This window comes from Leptinotarsa decemlineata, unplaced genomic scaffold (genome assembly GCF_025532065.1).
Source record: "Leptinotarsa decemlineata unplaced genomic scaffold, Ldec_3_MD MMD2_tig00000251_RagTag_RagTag, whole genome shotgun sequence".
In the NCBI taxonomy this organism is placed as follows: domain Eukaryota; kingdom Metazoa; phylum Arthropoda; class Insecta; order Coleoptera; family Chrysomelidae; genus Leptinotarsa; species Leptinotarsa decemlineata.
The window spans coordinates 2,227,437-2,242,072 of NW_027412547.1; the positions used below are offsets into that span (position 1 = coordinate 2,227,437).

The 14,636-nt window shown below is 36.1% G+C and overlaps 1 protein-coding gene across 1 annotated transcript; it reads right to left on the bottom strand.

The window, feature by feature from the left end:
* Positions 1-10,202: 10,202 nt before the first annotated feature.
* On the bottom strand, positions 10,203-12,144 carry LOC141481634 (probable ATP-dependent RNA helicase DDX52). The gene has a single exon (XM_074173495.1). It carries the CDS (start codon positions 11,114-11,116, stop codon positions 10,280-10,282), a length of 837 nt encoding a protein of 278 aa, XP_074029596.1. The 5' UTR covers positions 11,117-12,144; the 3' UTR covers positions 10,203-10,279.
* Positions 12,145-14,636: the final 2,492 nt, after the last annotated feature.

The window sequence follows — 14,636 nt, forward strand, 5'->3', positions numbered from 1 at the left end:
AGCTTTTAACCGCGGTTTCGCTCGCATTTATGCCATTAAATAAGTGTCAGTACAATATAAAAGAATCAATAGGAGAACTATATTGTGATGCTTGGCTGGGATTATCAATTTTTAAAAATTATTACCTAACCTAACTCAACCTAACCTAACCAACAAAGTAGCTAGATTTTTGAGATTTTTTGACAAACAATTTTTTTATCTTACATAAAAAATATATTTTTTTGTTATAAAAATTATCCTTTGATACTTTTAATATCTCCAAGAACATTTGTACAGAAGTTCATGATGATCGGGGGAGTAGTTTTTGCGTGAAATGGTAACAAACAAACTTACATTCGCATTTATAATATTAGTAGATATATATATTGTAATCATATGATCTTCCATCTACCTAATGACTAATTATTCTACTTATTGAAAATCCAAATCAAAATATAAATGAAATTTTACCTACTCATTAAATGGACATGTGATAAACTAGTTACCAATTTTCACATTAGAATGTAATTCATCGTAGTCGTTGTTGAACTTATGCCTCTCTGCAATAAGATGGTTTGCAAATGTGGAACTGGTCGTTTTATTCGAGAAACTACCCCTATGCTCTTTCATCCTTTCGGAAAAGGTTCTTCCTGTTTAGCCAATATGAAGTTTTGGACGAGACTATTGAATATTCCACTGTCAGGAAGTAATTTTCAGGGAGAACAGAGTTTTATTGAACAAATTGCTGTCAATGGTTACAAAGATATTGACTCCATTCTTTTTGAATAGGAAAGACTTACTGGACAGATAATAATTTAAGTAAATTTATCGACAACAATACGCACAAAACTTCATTGTCGGATAGATCAGTAGTATTTAAGTTAAATTGTGGTTCGTGCCCTAAACTTGATATTGGCCAAACTGAGAGAACTTTTTCCCAAAGAATAAAAGAACATAGAAGTATTGTTTCGAATGTGAATAACAATTCCACATTTGCAAACCATCTTCTGGCAAAGGGGTATTAGTTCAACGACAACTATTACGTGTTTCATTCGAAAGAATGGTTTAAAAGTTAATCTTTTGGAATGTTTAGAAATTAATAGATGGAGGGATTTAGAATTGAATTATTTCCCTCTTGTTTTTCCATAATTGACAGTTGGTTTATCACATGTTCGATTAATGGATAGATACAATTTTTGGCAAAAGAAAATTATCGGCTTTCTACTTCTCCATCTTGATACACAAATGTGGGAGTGTTCCAGAGAAAGGAAGGAGGCAATCAATTTTAAAAAATAACTCTATACAAAGATGTGGAGACCATGCAAAGAAGTAACTTTCAGGCACAAACTGGGAAAAAGGTCCTAAAACAGCTATTTTCATATACATATTGAATTACACGAAAGAATAATACTTTCGAAACAAATACTTTAATGTGAAAGCTGAATTATACAAAAAACACTTTTCTCTATTCCGTTTGTATTCCAAACATTCGTATGGAATCGAATCACATATCATTCACGGGATTCCTACACAATATAATTATTGAAAGAAGTAAAATTTCACTTACATGGAACACTGTCATCCCCACTACTTATCGGCTCTTCAGTAGCAAAATAAGAAAAGACACTCAATTCGTTCATCGGATGTCTAGCAGTGAGGATGACACTGTTCCATTTAGTGAAATTTTACTTCTTTCATTAATTATATTGTGTAGGAATCCTGTGAATTATGTCTGATTGGATTCCATACGAATGTTCGGAAAACAAACGGAATAGATAAAATCGTTTTTCGTATAATTCAGCGTTCATATGAAAGTGTTTATTACAATAATAATATCGAAAGTATTTTTCTTTCCTGTAATTCAATGTTTATATGAAAATAGCTGTTTTGGGAGGACTTTCTCTTCCGGTTTGTGTTTGAAAGTTGTTTCTTTGCATGATCTACACACCTTTGTATAGAGTCAATTTTTGGAATTGATTGCTTCCTCCCTTTCTTTGGAAGATTCCCACATTTTTTGTAGCAAAATGGAGAAGTAGAAGGCAGAAAACTTTCCCAAAAATTAATCTCTCCTAAAAATATACCCTCTAAATTCAGATACAATTTGTTTTATGATGTTTGAATTTTCAATAAGTTTATACCTAAACTCTGGTAGATAGAAGGTCATAAGATTCAAATTGTTAAATATCATGTAAGACACAAATTAGGTAGAATTTAGACAGCATGAAACACTTGTTACATTTTTGTAAACTGTTCAGTGAAAATTTGATAATAAAGTAAATAAATCGAAATAGATTTCGAAATATCAATTTCTCCCAACTACCTACCCAGTAGGGCGTGGTAAACGTCTGTCGAAAAACAACTACTTTCCCGGTAAAACCAGGCTGGATATTGAATTATATCCGACAGTCATTTATGCAAGATTCCTCACAGATGTTTCTCGTTCATCCAGCAACAGGCCATGCTGAAATTATTCAAGTAGATCGTCTGCAGACCGCGGTTTCGAGGTATTACCTCTCGTCAGTACAGGAAAGATCCTACCCAGACAGCAAAGTGTCTGTGACTCTATTGATTTCAACACGTCCAAGAGACATGACATCGAGGAGAGATACATACTTACAAGGAAATACATGTTTCGAAATAAGCTTCTAAATATGTCTCCCAGCTACCTACATATGTATCTCTCTTAGATAGTTTTCACTTTTGATTTCTGTTAGAGTTGATATAGGGGATGTTTCTTCCCCGCTTGGGGTTTTGATCACGAGATGGAGTTGTTACTAGTTAACAATCTTCCTATCAGACAAAAGTTTCATATATGTAGCGGAGCCCTGTTGAAATTAATCGAGTCCCAGACACTTGGCTGTCTGGGTAGGATCTTTCCTGTACTGAGGAGAGGTGATACCTTGAAACCGCGGTCTGCAGGTGATCTACTTGAATAATTTAGGCATGGGCCTGCTGCTGGGAAACATCTGCGAGACTAACCTCTGTGGGGTGTCTTGCATAAATGTCTGTCGGATATAATTCAATATCCAGCGTGGTTTTAGCCGAGGAAGTAGTTGTTTTTCGACAGTCGTTCACCACACCCTAGTGTGTGGGAGAGATTGATATTTCGAAATTTATTTCCTCGTACATATGTATCTCTCTTCGATAGTTTTCACTTTTGATTTCATAATAAAGTGTTACTTTCGAATATGTTACGGATTTTCATCAAATATTGGCCATTCCCATCACAAAACACGATCATCTTCAAATAAATACCACAATGTATTTTAATGTTATGAGATATAAATTTTGGAAAATTATATTACAGCTCCCCAAATATTCATATACATCCAAAACAAGCCCATTTGGGAAAAATAGTTGCGATTTTCAAATCTTTTCATTGAATATTAATGATTTTAATTTAGCAATGCACATGTTGAATTTTTTGTCAACTGTATAATAGTGAGTTCCCCTTAAAACAAAAATAGTACAAGTGCCTAATTTGATTTAGAATTTTGCAACTAAGCGAAAAACTCTACAAGTTATTTAAAATCTTTGTCATCATCGATTTGTCATTTTCATGTGAGTTATTTTTGTAGCAATATTATTGTCTTGAGTAGAATGTGGCCATACGATATTTTAAACATTATTATGAAAACTTAAAAGCGGACTCAGTTAATTTCTTTTTATTGATTATATATACAATGTAATATTCCTTTATTTACTGTTTTATTTGAGTCTACAAAACATTTGTCTCTCATTGAAACATTTTTAAAGGAAAGATCCCAGTTTGTCGCTGTTCTTGAGAGCATGAGTGAACTTTTAAAAAAGTAATTGGGGCGTACCACAGGGATCCGTTATGGGACCTCTGTTGTATACACTGACAGTACTGTCACTGAGGCAAGCCGGGCTTAAGGGAAGGTATTTCACGTTCACTGATGACACAGTCCTTTTGTACAGTGAATATGATTTACATTTACTGGAGAACACAGTTAATGAAGATCTCTCAAAATACTCAAATTGGCTTGCATATAATAAACTTAAGGTGAACTCTGCGAAAACCGTTTACATTTTACATGCTATTTGAACAAAAAAGTAGAATTTGTGGAAATATTAAATTAAGAAAATTATTGTTGCAAAAACCAAGTGTTTGGGACTCATAATAGATGATAAGTTAAACTAGTCAGGACACATAGAACATGTTAAAGATGAAATTTTACCAATGTTAGGAGCTCTATACAGGATGTAACTGAATAAGTGTAAAACATTTAAGGAGGTGATTCCTCATCGAAAAAAAAGATAGGATCTTTCATATAAAGAAACTTCATTGGAGAATCCCTTGTTAAGATATAGCCCCTTAAAGTGGGTACATAAAATTTGTATAACAATTTTTTTCACAAGCACTGAAAAAGTTACAATATTGAAATTAACTTAAAGTTTTGTACTACCAAAAAGACACTTAGCCAGTAATTGATTTGGTTTACCCCATGGTTGAAAGGGGTGGAAAACGCAACCCCTGAAATTTATTTCCAATGTAACTTTTTGTCTTATTATTTGTTTACCATTCAAAAATTTATTTCGAATAGCCTGTTTTATTCTAAACAAAAAATGTCTCTTTGGTTTTTTGCCCAAAATAAACCAGTTCGCAGCAAAAAATTATTTTATAAACAACTACAGAGATACATTGTCATAAATGCGAACTGGATTTATTGTTATTTTGTAGTTGAAAACTGCATTAAACGATTAAAGGTAATAAGTGAAACTAATTTATCAATAACAAAACACAACATGTAGAAATCATAGTAAATGTTCAATATGTCTCCCTTCAGACATTACGCATGCGTTTAGACGTCGGCGCATTGAGCCACGTATTCTATCAAATATTCCTGGAGTCTCTCTGATTACCCTGCACGCATCGATGATGCGGTTTCTTAAGTCCTCTACATCGCGAACAGGAGTACGATAAACCAAATGCTGTAAATGGTCCCAAATAAAGAAATCGAGAGGGTTGAGATCCGGGGATCGAGCGGGCCAGTTCTGTGGTCCTCCTCGACCTATCCACTGATTTGCATATGTTTCAGTTAAATGCTGATGTGGTACTTGACTAAAATGGGCGGGAGCCCCATCATGTATAAAAAACATGTCTCTTCTGACGCCCAAAGGAACTTTCTCCAGCAGTACTGGATGCACTTCTCTTAAAAATTGAACGTATGCCTCACCATTTAATCGAGGAGGTGGAAAATGAGGTCCAATTGAATCATTCCCAATAACTCCGAGCCACACGTTAAGAGAAAACTGATCTTGATGGTTAGTTTCGACAATAGCGTGAGGGTTTTCATCAGCCCATATGTGGTAATTATGAAAATTAATAATCTTGTCCCGAGAAAAACTACATTCGTCTGTGAATTCTTTCGTCTTAGAAAGTCACAATTTGTTCCAATCATTTTCAGCATCCAATTGCAAACTTCAAGACGGTTTGGAAAGTCTCGCGGTAACAGTGCCCGTACTTGTTGCAGATGGTAAGGGTATAAGAGTTGTTCCTTTAAAATTCGAAATACCGTCATATGATCAACATTTAGCTGCAAAGCAATCTTTTTAGTAATGGTAGTAGGATGTTCTTCAATCAAATTAAGTACTGCTTCCTCAAGCTGTGGTTTTTGTACTTCTCGATGGCGACCATAATCCTGCGTTATTTTGTCGAATGAACCATATTTTCGTAATCTTTGATGAAGTCGAGCAAATATTCTATGTGAAGGATACTGCCGTTGAGGATACATTTCAGCATATCTTCTAGAACAGGGGTGGCCAACCGGTCGATCGCGATCGACCGGTCGATCGTAGCAAGGCAAAAAATATAAATAAATAGACCAGACTGCGCAACGTAACTTAGACTGGCAATGTGATTTAGCTTTCTTGGCCGATTTTACTGGAAAACTGAGTACATTAAATCTGAATCTACAAGGCAAGAATAAAACATTAACAGAAATGATGAGTTCTATTGCAGCATTTCAAAGTCAAACAGCGTCTATGATAGTTGACATAGAGAAGACAACATTTGAACAACTTGGATCAAGGATGATATGGAAAAACATCCTACCTACAATTTCACGAGAAATTTCTGAGAAGTTCACGACAGAAATTAGGGCAGTGATAGCAGACTTCGAAATTCGCTTTAGTGATTTCAAAAAAATTGAGAAATTGGTTCAATTCATCAGTTACCCGTTTAATGATTCCATTGCTCATAGTGATATCTATGAATTGGCTACAAAATTCGCAGATATAATTCAAATGGAGCACATGATGTTACAAAACGAAATTATTACTCTGCGCTGCGACATATTTCTTAAAGCAAGGTCATCCTCAGGTCAAGATTTCTGGGCATTGGTTTCCAACGAAAAATATCCAAATTTGAAGAAATGTGTTGAACAACTTCATTCGTGTTTTAGTTCAACATATTTATGTGAGTCAGCATTTTCCTACTTAAAACAAACAAAAATAAACACCGTTCTCGCTTGACAGACGCTCATACATTGGATTCTTTAAGGTTGACAATTTCCAACTACAAACCAGATTATGCTAAACTAGTGGACGATACTGTGACGCCATGCTCACACTAATATATAGATAGGACCTATAAATGTTGATTAAACATCATCAACTCAGACTTCCAATCCAAAGTATTAAGTAAATTGAAGGAAACAATATCATATGTGATACGAAAAGGAACTCCTAAGACTGTTCAATAAAAAATATTTTATGATTGTGTACTAAACACTATGCTGTTTCATTTAGGATTTCAAGAAGTATGTAAGTGGTAGATCGCACAGGGTTTCGTCAGTAAACAGTAGATCTTATGTCTAATCAAGTTGGCCACCCCTGTTGTAAAAGCTTCTAACCCATTCCCTTGCGACAGACCGTAAACGGAATGCATATCAGCCATTTCCTCATTTGTGTATGCCATTTTAATAACAAGTGAATTATTGAAGAAACAAATTAAGAACAGAACAACAATACAGAATTAGTATTTATTCAATTTCGAAAATTCACAAACTGACAGCGTCATACCAATTTAATTGTCACTATCGCTGTAGTTGTTCGTAAAATAATTTTTTGCTGCGAACTGGTTTATTTTTGGCAAAAATCCCAAGAGACATTTTTTGTTTAGAATGAAACAGGCTATTGGAAATAAATTCTCAGATGGTAAACAAATAATAAGACAAAAAGTTACATTGGAAATACATTTTAGGGGTTGCGTTTTCCACCCCTTACAACCATGGGGTAAACTAAATAAATTTCTGGCTAAGTGTCTTTTTGGTAGTACAAAACGTCAGGTTAATTTCAATATTGTAACTTTCTTAGTGCTTGTGAAAAAATTGTTATACAAATTTTATGTACTCCCTTTGAGGGGCTGTATCTTAACAAGGGATGCTCCAATGAAATTTCTTTATATGAAAGATCCTATCCTTTTTTCGATGAGGAATCACCTCCTTAAATGTTTTACACTTATTTAGTTACACCCTGTATATGTTTGACATTTTTTAACGTGTTACCATATGAGTTTTAGACTTTAGACATGAGTATGAACACTCACTTGACACTGAAGACTCACCTGGAACGCTCACTTGGAAAAAGTTTTACACAAAGCCAGACTGTCTCTATGGACATGTCGAAGGATTTGTGGTAAAACTTGGGGTTTAGGTCCCAAACAAATCCATTGGATTTATGTGATGATTGTTAGACCAATGATCACGTATGGTGCAATTGTTTGGTGGCCGAAGGCTTTACAGAAAACGGCCCAAGCGAAGCTCTCTGGCTTACAGAGACAGGCTTGTCTGGCTATCAGTGGTGACATCAGTACCACACCGTCAGCGGCCATGGAGATCTTTCTAGATCTACCTCCTCTCCACATTTTCCTGAAAAGAGAGGCTAGATGGACTGCATACAGACTTGTGCACATTGCCAATTGCACAGATAAATTCAATGCAGAGTGCAACAGACTGTTGATTGACATTGAAAGTCACAGCATTCTGGAAATGACCTCTGACTTTATGCCTCCAACTGTCAACTACGAACTGCCTTATGAAGTACTATTCCCGAGTAGAGTGGACTGGGTCCTGCGGGAGAAGGAAACATCAAGAGCAGAAATAGAAATAGTTTTATTCATCACTAAAATTTTCACGCATACATAATTACAAGACTAAAAACGTGAGAAAAGTCATTGGACTAGTCAAAAGTAAAACGCTAAAAGCAAAACAAAAATGTTTGACCTTGAAAAAACTTAAAAGAGAAGACTACATGTATAAAATAAACTAAGTCATTTATCTAAGCACTGAAAGCAAGAAATTCATCCATACTGTAGAAGCGCAGCTATCCAACAAGAAATCATAAAGTTCATTCCTCATTACAGTTCTACTTTTATTGATCCCTATAAAAGTTGTTATTTTATTGAAACATTTAATACCCAAGTATTTTGGGGAATTTTGACTCACACTCAAGCGAGAGTAGGGGTGGTATAAAGTATGTTCACCCCGAGTAGCGTAATTATGTATATCAGAGTTTTTTGGATATAGGTGTTTATTATCATAGATAAATAACACTAGCTGTAATATGTATAAGCACGGCAATGGTAGGATGTTGAATTTTTTAAACAGTGGTTTACAAGAGTCCAGTGGACGAGACTTGTCCATACAGCGAATGACTCTTTTCTGAACCTTAAAAATGCGGTCAGTATATGCAGAGTTACCCCAGAAGATCAATCCATACTGTATTCTTGATTGTACCAGTCCATGATACATGAGCAGACAGTAGTTAGTTCACAGATGGATCAAAAACACCTTCCGGTTCTGGCGCAGGTGTTTTCAGTCGCAGACCCAGGACACAGACCCTGGACCAGGACAGAGATATCAACCTGCCTAGGAACTTATACGACTGTATTTCAAGCGGAAATTTACGCTATTGAATTGTGTGAGGAGAGATTGGATAAATCCAACCTCACTCACAAGTCAATAAAAATATTTTTGGACAGTCAAGCGACTTTGGAAGCGCTTGGCTCCCACCGAGCAACGTCTAACTTGGTAGCAAACTGCCAAAAAAGACTCTCCTCGATAGGAAGACTAAACAGATTGTCTCTGGTCTGGATTCCTGGCCATACTGGCCTGGGAGGCAATGAATTTGCTGACTCTCTCGCAAAGGAGGGTGCTGCAAGTGGCTTCATTGGACCAGAACCTGTCATTGGCGTCGCTTTGGGCTTTGCCAAACAAACACTCAACACCTGGATGGCAAGAAGAGTCATGGACTTCTGGCAGAATCTTCCAGGATTGGCTCACTCCAAGGCGTTCATTCACCCTTCGAAGCTTGATTCCAAACAGTTGTTGATCTACAGTAGGGATGAACTACGATGTCTAAAAGGGCTTCTTACAGGTCACTGTCACTTGAATCATCATATGCAGAGACTTGAACTGTCGGAAGAAAGTGTGTGTCGCCTCTGTCTGGAAAATGATGAAACAGCAGAGCATATACTTTGTGCTCGCCCCGCTGGGGACCAAATCAGGTTCTTTGAGTTCGGCAGATCCGTATTCTCACCATCTGACCTGAAAGACCACTCACAGCACTAGTTGCAGTATATTATGCGAATTTTTACTCCGCTATGAGACAAGGGATAATCATCTGGGGCTCATGTCATGGGTTTAATAGAGTTTTCCTATGTCAAAAAAAATATCAGAATAATCTTTAATATAAATACAAGAGATTCCTGCAGAGGAGCCTTTAAGATCAACAAACTACTTACTGTGTCAGCAATCTATATATATGAATCGATAAAATTTATTATCAATCATCCAGGACATTTTGACATACATCGCAAAACGCATATTTACGAGACAAGACAAAAAAAAGACTTCTCATATCCCATCCATGCGAAATCCCTATATGAACGTAGCACTATCTACGCTGGAATGAAATTTTATAATAATCTTCCGAAAAACATAAAAGATATTGTCGTTGCTTACAGATTTCTGAAATCTGTAAGAAAATTCTTATGTAATCTGGAGCCCTACAACACTGATGAATATTTTCTGGCCTGTGGAAATTTATGAAACAAAATTTTATTCAAAATTGCGCTATGTATTTATAGAAATTGTCTCTACTTTCAGTAATCATGCGCAATATGACGCACATTTTAATATGTTTGTAATTGTGTTTGAAACTTGAAGCAATTCATTTTGAATGCTTCATTTTTAGATTTATATGTACACAAAATCATACAACTGATTTTTTTTTCGAGTTTTATTTAATAAAAACAACTTTTTGAAAACCAAACGATTCAGCTGTCTGATTTCTTCTTGACTTTATCCTTCTTGGACTTCTGTGGAAGTTGTTTCATGTTCTTCTTGAAATGAGCATTCACTTCTCTGAATTTTCTCTTTTTTCCTCCTTTTATTCTGTCGAACAGAGGTTTCGTTGTTATATCATCTCTCTTGGGGGCGCTTATCTCTAACTGTTTCCTGACTTTCCTGGCAACTTTCTTCATTGTCAACATGTAAGGAGGTACGTCACACCCAGAGTCTTTCAAAACGTGAGCTATACTTCTCAAATTAGCAGTGTCTTCTGTAGTGAAAAAAGTGACTGCCTTTCCTCTTCGGCCTGCTCTACCTGCTCTCCCTACCCTATGTACGTATGAAATGGCAGAAGGAGGAAAATCATAATTTATAACCAGATTGACACCTTTGAAGTCAATACCACGTGCCATGAGCTCAGTGCAAATCAACACCCAGATACGACCTTCACGAAAGCTCCTCACGGTGTTATCCCTCTGTAACTGAGTCCTATTCGCATGAATTGCATCGATATTAATGCTATCATATATGAGCTCATTGAATAACTGCTGGGCTCTTTCTTTGCTCTGGACAAACACGAGAACAGGGGGACTTAGTCCTTTCCTCACCAAATCCCTGAAAGCCAACAGTTTCCCTTGTTCATTCCCCACAAATAGAAGCTCCTGATCCACCAGGTCAGTTGCAGCGTTTCTCTGTCCTACAGTCACTCTGACTAATCCTTTCATGTTATGAACACACCATTTCGCCACGATAGGTGTGTAGGTGGCGCTGAACATGGCTATCTTTCTGTCCTTGCCTGAGCAGGCTTTCATAATTTCGTTCATATTTTACACATATTTGATATCTTTACAATTTTCCTTTTGACGTATTTCTCAGACAAAAATTTTCTGCCACTCCTGTGAATGATTATAAAATACTCTGTTGAAATAAATGTATCTATCTATTATATCTATCATACAAAATAATCGGCTTCGTTAAGAAGCTGGGTTCATTTGGCCGAGTGTGAATAAACCCTTATGGGTTGCGGTAGAGGGTCGAATAGACCCACTTACTTTAGACCTACCTACCTACTTACCCTACTAAAGTTGCTCAGGTACCCTGTGGAAACCAAACGGTGCCAACGAAGCAGCGGTATATCGAGCCTAAATTTGAGAGGGTCAAGACATGATTAGTTACGTCCGTCGGGCAAACGACTCAACTTAACCGTTGGAACCTTCCAGGATTTCGATACCTGTCTACCTTATCCTGCGAGCGGCCCTCATCCTAGGCTGCAGTTCAACCGCTGGGGTCCTCGTTCCTGAACAACTAGCTCAGTTCACACTGTAGGCCTTGGATAGGAAAGTAGTTTCGCGATGCAAGGGTGAACTAAAAATATTAGATTTCCGTGAATCCTTCCCTCTGATTATTTCCTCGTCAGAGCCATACTAGGGAAACTTTGAAATCGAAATGCAGAAGAGGGCAAAACGTGCGCGAGCGCAGCTTGCAGAAAATACACCAGTGCCACATCGCGAGACCAGAAGTTTCTGTCGAACCATTTTCTCGTCAGACACGGTTAGCCGTCTGAGTGCAACTCCGACGAACCGACGCGGGGCCCCCCAGGAATCTGCAGACTCCTCGGTGTGTTCCAATCGGCAACTTCGCTTGTGCTCGACAAGGCGGGTACCAATGTTTCTTTTCGTCTGACTGACATAGTTGTACAGATTTGAATCTTCTATGTGGATCCTCTTCAAGAATACTTCTCTGTTTCTCATTGACCTCTTTTTAGCAATCTAACTTCCTGTGACATATATATTGTTGAGAAAGTAGGTCCACTAACAAACACTGGGGGCCTTCAAATATTTCAAAACAATTGTATCAGATAAAATAACAAACTTAAACCCAATATTTTTGAAGTTCACGCCACTACGAGTATATTAAAAATAAACTGATGTTTTTGATCGATCTTGAGCAAGAAATAAATATTTATAATTTCATAAGAATAGATAGCAATTTCATATCAACTCACAACGATTTTGAAATGACGATTACCTTGTATTCTTTACGATTCAATGACTTTCCGAGTTGCACCTTATATATATATATATATATATATATATATATATATATATATATATTTGTTCATTGCATATTGGTGAGCCCGGTATATGAACGGGGCGTTGGTCCACCCAGCACTTCCCGAATATATTTAGGAATATATATATATATATATATATATATATATATATATATATATATATATATATATATATATATATATATATATATATATATATATATATGGGTGTTTGGTGTAGGTGCTACAGACCAAAATTCCATTTTTTATAATAGAACGCCCTGTATATCATTACATATTCAGATGCTACGTTAAATTCTGATATCATTTCATGTTTGGTTTTTGAAATTCGGTTACGGCGTTGTTGAGTTATTGCACTTTTCCTTAAATATAAAGTTTCAAAAAAACTTATTTACTCGTACACGAATCCAGTCTATATCTTTTATTAAATTGAACTAGAATACTACTGAATACAAACCATTATTCTCACCTCTACGATACGATATCGATATCAGTTGAATATAATATTGAAATTCTTGAGAATGTGACTAACTTGAGGGTGAATTGCTTTATATTGCACAATTTTATCAAGTAGCTTATGCTTGTTGATGCCATAGTAACAAATGTTGTTGAATGGTATCTACTTGTCAGTTCGATTCAGTGATTCTTTGCAAAACAGTAACTGTGTTCTTTGTGCGAAAACTCCAGTATGCCTTTCGCGTTTAGTCCAAGTGATTGCATTGATATGTTATTAATTTTTGGGGAATGTCAGAAAAACTGCCGTCAAGCACAACGTCTATACCAAGAACGTTTTCCAGACAGACCCATTCCGTCACGAATGACTTTTTCGAGAGTTGTAGGAAAATTGCGAACTGGGTCATTTCCTTCTACTATAAAGCATCGTCATCATACGAGATCTGTTAGAACTGAAGATTTAGAGATCAATGTGTTGGCTTATATTATTATTCATCCACATGTTTCTATCCGTACTGTTGCAGAAGAAGTCGGTGTGAGTAAATCTAATGTACAGAGAATTCTGAAAGAAAATAAATACCACCCATTCAAAATTCAGTTGGTACAAGGTTTGAAACCCACGGACTTTTAACGACGACTTGAATTCATTGCTTGTATTCAGGTAATATTACATGAAAGTCCTAACGTATTCAGTCAAATTTTGTGGAGCGATGAATCGCGATTCCACAATAATGGAGTTGTGAATCGACATAACAGTCACTATTGGTCTCAAGAAAATCCCCACTGGGTCCGCGAAAGTAATTTTCAAACTACTTGGGGTATTAATGTATGGTGTGGATTGTTCAATGGCCGCATCATAGGACCTTACTTTTTCAATGAAAATCTCAATGGATTGCGATATTTACAATTTCTAGAAAATGATTTGATCCAGTTGATGGAAGATATTCCCATAGCAGAACGACAAGGAATTTGGTGGCAACAAGATGGTGCTCCTCCTCACAATTCACAGGTTGTTACTGAATATCTGGATAGAACGTACCCAAATGGATGGATTGGTAATAAGGGTCGTTCCCCAGATTTATCACCGCTTGATTTTTTCCTATGGGGTTATTTAAAAGATATTGTTTTCACTACCCCCCCTTTGAATGTGGATGATCTGTAAATGAAAATTCGACTAGCGTGTAGTGATATTACGCCTGATATTGTAAGAGCGACTTGTACGAGAGAAGTGATTCGACTTTTCGAAGCCTGTATAATATCTAATGGGCATCACTTTGAACAATTTTTATGACTTATTTCTAGGTACCTACCATTCTTATGAAATGATTTATCAAGTTATATTATTTACATTGTTATTAATTAAAGATTTGTTTTCGAATACACCTCTTTCAATTTCGCAATTGTTTCATATTCAAAATGATTCCTGACTGAATTCCACAACTCAAAATTGAAACCATTACTTCGAACACCCAAAATTTTGACTAATTTTCATGTGATCTGATGCAGAGAGAATAATTGTATGAGATATTTAAAAAAATAATAGTCGTTCTCAAGACTTTACATTTTAAGCAGTAACTCAACAACGCCGTAACCGAATTTCAAAAACCAAACATGAAATGATATCAGAATTCAACGTAGCATCTGAATATGTAATGATATACAGGGCGTTCTATTTTAAAAAATGGAATTTTGGTCTGTAGCACCTACACTAAACACCCTGTATATTTAAAAATTATATCAAAATATAGCTCTCATGAACTCGTAAAACTTTTGTATGAAACATTTTTGTGTATCTCCTTCAACAAACCAGATATTGC

What these genes read in the sequence shown, in the direction of transcription:
- LOC141481634 (XM_074173495.1), bottom strand. Translation starts at nt 11,116, where the DNA reads ATGAACGAAATTATGAAAGCCTGCTCAGGCAAGGACAGAAAGATAGCC.